The sequence below is a fragment of the Chiroxiphia lanceolata genome, chromosome 26 (assembly GCF_009829145.1).
Source record: "Chiroxiphia lanceolata isolate bChiLan1 chromosome 26, bChiLan1.pri, whole genome shotgun sequence".
NCBI lineage: Eukaryota > Metazoa > Chordata > Aves > Passeriformes > Pipridae > Chiroxiphia > Chiroxiphia lanceolata.
This window is the reverse complement of record NC_045662.1, coordinates 6331644-6336122: the sequence shown is the minus strand read 5'-3', so window position 1 is coordinate 6336122 and position 4479 is coordinate 6331644. Positions and strand designations below refer to the sequence as shown.

The window sequence follows — 4479 nt, the reverse complement described above, 5'->3', positions numbered from 1 at the left end:
AGAGCAGCCCCCAGTCCTGGCCGAGGGTCACCAGAGTTCTGTATCCCAGGATCCAGGAGCAGAGGCTGCACTCCCCTCACTCTGTTGGAAACAGTCTCACTCTGCAGCTCATGAAAATTTTATTCTGATTTTTTTTTTTTTGGCGCTTTGTTCCTAAAACAAAGATGTTTCCAATGCCCAGCAGCCAGGGATGAAAATAAACTGAAATATTTATTTAAAAACTAGTTACAAATGAACCTGAGGGCTCGGGTCCGAGGGGGATTCACCTTCGTTTTGTTTCTCAGGTGGGGAAAGTGAGTCACCAGCTCAGGGGATGAACTGGAACAGGGGGATTAAAACCTCTTTATGTCCTCTCAGGTTGGGTCTCGCGCTCATTTTGCACCCAAGTGTTGCAGTTTTTTCCCAGGAAAGGGGAAGGCACAGAACCCTGGGAGCCTCTTGTGAAGCATCCCCGTCCTGGCTGAGGCTCATCCCAGTCTGTCTGGACACTGAAACCTCCCTCATCTTCCCTTGGAAACAGGAGAAAGTCGATCCTTCCAGACCCCTCCGAGGCTTTTTCCTGCTCCAAGTGATTTTTGTCTTCAGCTGCCTTTGGAAGGAAACCAGCCCGGCTCTGTAAATCATCCCCCACCTTCCCCTTTCACACTCAAATAAAGGAAATAATTAAAAGCAGGAAAATGAGCCCTTGGCGAGTTTCCTTACGTGATTTTTCAGCCCTGGGTGCTGTGTGGAGCTCGGAGCCCTTCACAGGACCCTCCAGGGAGCTGCTGGGAAGCCTCAGCCAGAGGGATCTCGACACTCCTGGGCTCCCTGCTCCCTTCCCCATGTTCCAGGATGGCACTTTGCTGTCCCTGTGCCAGAAGAAAAGCTCTGTTCAATCCCAGGCAGCTTTTCCCAGCTCCAGTGAAGCTTTGCCTCAGTGTCCCTGGAGTTCCCAGCCAGCAGCAGTTTGCAGCCCAGGGGATGTTCTGACAGAAAGCAGAGTGTTTTCCCCCTTATCCCTCAGCTTGCCTGGCTGGAGGGTTATTTTGGGCTTCCCTGGGCGGCCCATTATCCCCTCAATCTGCACTGCAAGGCTGCAGATGGGTTTTATCAGGATATTTTGGGCAAAATGCCCCCTCCACTGCCAGACCCTCCGTGCTGGGTCCCACTGAGCTGATCCAAGAGCAGCCATGGGAATTGCACGTTCCTGGTGGGAACCACGGCCTTGCCCGGCCTCTGCAGCCCCTCTGACACCGAATCCCCCCCCAGCCCCCCAGAGACGCCCTCTGGGGCTGTTCAACCTCTCCTGCTCCTCCAGGAACTCGTCCATTACAGCCAGGCCCCCTCAGCAGCTCTCCTGCCTCACCCCCGGCTGCAGCAAGCCTGGAGCACCCGGGGGGGAAGGAGAGGAACAGGACAGAGCCCCCTTCCCTCTCCTCCTCCTTTCCCATCCATCCCACTGTGGGAGCAGAGCTGTCCCATCCACACCCCGAATCAGGGGGCTCTGGAGTCAGGTGGCTCCAGGGATTGGGTGCTCAGGCACCCCATCCCATAAAACCCGTGTCAAGACAGCCACATCCCACCCCTCTGTGTGCCCTGTCCCAGCTGGGCTCCCAGGGACACCCTGGGGTGAGGGACAGTCCCACCTTCCTCCCGGGACACCCTGGGAGGAGGGACAGTCCCACCTTCCTCCCGGGGACACCCTGGGATGAGGGACAGTCCCACCTCCCTCCCGGGGACACCCTGGGATGAGGGACAGTCCACCTTCATCCCTGGGGACACCCTGGGATGAGGGACAGTCCAACCTCCCTCCTGGGGACACCCTGGGATGAGGGACAGTCCCACCTTCCTCCTGGGGACACCCTGGGTGAGGGACAGTCCAACCTCCCTCCCGGAACACCCTGGGATGAGGGACAGACCCACCTTCCTCCTGGGGCACCCTGGGATGAGGGACAGTCCCACCTCCCTCCTGCCCTGCCAGGTACCTGCAGGACCACTTCTTTTCACTCCCTGGAGTGTTTTTGGGCCAGGTTTATCCTGGCCCAGGTTTATCCTGCCCTCTCCTGGCCCAGGTTTACTGTTCCCTAGCCACAATCCCAGTTCTGCTGGAGCCCCTGGATGCTTCAGCAGCATCCCCAAATCCTCGAGGTTTGGACCACGCCCGCGTTTCCCAAGCCTGAGCCACAGAGATGCCGGGATGGGTTAATCCCACGCCTTGTCCTGCCGGCTAATCCCTGTTTTCCTGCTCATCCCCGTTTTCCTCGGTGAGGAGCTCGGAGCAGGAGTGGTCAGGAGAGCCACCCCTCTGCTCCCCCGATCCCGGGGCTCGGGAGCATCCCTGATCCCGCGGCAGTCCCGGGACGAGCCGTGCCCGCTCCTGGCCCTGGGCCACTCCTGGCCCCACCGCCAACCTGCTTCCCATTATTTGGGAATGCGGCTCCGGCATCTGGGCGGCAGATTTCGCCCGGGGAGCTCGGGGGGCGATGCCGGGGTTGACGACACGCGTGTCCCGCCCGGGGCAGCTCCATTTCGGGTCGGGGCCGTCCCCGGGATCGGGAGCATCCCAAACTTCCCTCTCCCCGTGGCTGCTCCCCCAAATCTGTGCCGGCTCCCCAAGAAATTTTGCTGGGCTGCTCCTGGCGGCAGACGGACGGACGGACGGACGGACGGACGGACGGGAGGAATCCCGGTGTATTAGCGCTGGGCAGCTGCAGCCGCTCCCGGGAGCCGCCGTCTCGCTCCCAAGCCCCGCTGGGAGCTGCAAGCTCAGCTTTCCTTTCCCAGCTTTGTCCCGCGGCGCGGGGAAGGTGCCGGGAGTTGAGTGACAAACATCTCTCGGTGCCTCGGGGATTTGAATTCGGGGGGTTTCCCCCTTTTACTCGGTGACCGGGGGGTTACCCGAGACCCGGGGATGCAAGTGGTGATTTTTCCCGGTGGGTGTGTGGATCCAGCGCGGGTCTGTCCCTGTCCCGTCCCCCCTCAGCCCTGGGCCAGCCCCCCCTGCAGCAGATGTGAGATGTGAGATGTGAGATGGAGCCCCGGCTGCTCCCTCCCTCCCCAGGCACCCATAAAGGAGGGGAAGGAAGTTTCCAGGGCCTTTTCCCTGCTCACCAGCCCATGCAAACATCAGGCTCCTTTCCAGATCTTACTGTTCTTTCCCCCCCCCCCCCTTTTTTTCCCCTTCACTCCCATAAATCAGGTTGTTCTCCCCGGGGACAGCAATCCCACAGCTGATCCCACACATGAAACCACCTTGCAAAGCTCCTTCCCTCCCTTTCCTGCTCCATCCAGGGATGCAGGGAAGGTGATGGAGGGAGAGGATGCTCATGATCCTCCCCCCCTGCGCTCCAGGCTCCCTTCCCAGGCAGAAACCTTTCACCCCCACTCCCAGCTCCACTCCTTTCTCCATTCCAGCCTCCTTCCCAAGGGAGGGTGGGATTAAGAGGAAGCAGATTAAGCCCTAATGGATTGATTGCAATTATTTTCCCTTGTTTATCTACAGGACCATGTGGGAGCCCGAAGAAAAGGAAAGGAATGTTCTCTCTGCTCCTCATTAGGGCTCCTGCTGGAGAGCAACCCCAGGGCAGCCGAGATAAAAGCAGCTACTCTGAGCCCTCGATTTCAGGTCTTGGAGACCGGGATGTGTAAATACTCTGTGTGTAAAATATTGTGTAATAAATTCTGTGTAAAATTCTGGCTAAACCCTTCTGTGTACAAAACCACACAGTCCTGGGCAGAGCAGCTCCAACACCAGCCCTGGCAGGTCCAGCTCCCCTCACCCCCGTGTCCCACGTTCCCCAGGGACACCCCCCCTACCAGGAGCTGCTGGAAGTGCTTTGGGATGAAAACCAACCTCCTGTCTGGGGGGTTTCCTCAGATTTGCCACGTGAGCATTTAGCATCCAAAATCCCTGTGTCCCTTGTCCTACCCGGAGCTGAGCCCTCCAAGCCCTTCCTGGGCTCATAAAAACTTGTTCCCAGTTCAATAAATCTCCTGGGACCGGGATTTTCGTGTGGGATCCCAGGAGGCTGATTCTGCACTTTGGGTGCAAAGATTACAAAATGAGTGGATTTGAGCCTTTTGATGCTCTTTTACAGCAGCTGAAGAGACTCAGAGGGGCCAGGGGGGAAGCTGCCCTCTTTTTCCATGGCTTTTCCCGGGATGCTGCTGTGCAGAGCTGGATAAGCCTCAGGAAGCTCCCACCATGTTCCTGCAAAACCCTCCTGCACCAGATAACACCAACCTTGACATTCCCCTGCTCACAAGGTTCAAACAGGAGGATGGGGAGGGAAAGAGGAAAAAGGCCCATCCAGAAGGCTCTGAGGGCCTATTTCCTGTCAGGGATTCCCAGGTTTTTGGGAGAGGAGGAAGAATGGAGGACACACCAAGGTAGGGATGCTCTTTATTGGCATCTGACGGATACACAAGGACACCTCCCCCCCACCCCGTGCATCACCCCCCTCCTCATGCTGCTCACCCCCACCCACACCCCCCAAA

General features: G+C 58.2%; 1 protein-coding gene across 1 annotated transcript in view; it reads right to left on the bottom strand.

Moving 5' to 3' along the window:
• Positions 1–2209: 2209 nt before the first annotated feature.
• The window catches only part of LOC116798566 (histone acetyltransferase KAT7-like), an 11714-nt gene continuing 9444 nt past the window's right edge, over positions 2210–4479 (bottom strand). The window contains 1 exon segment of the mRNA XM_032711067.1: positions 2210–2581. Coding sequence (XP_032566958.1) covers positions 2210–2581 — 372 coding nt within the window.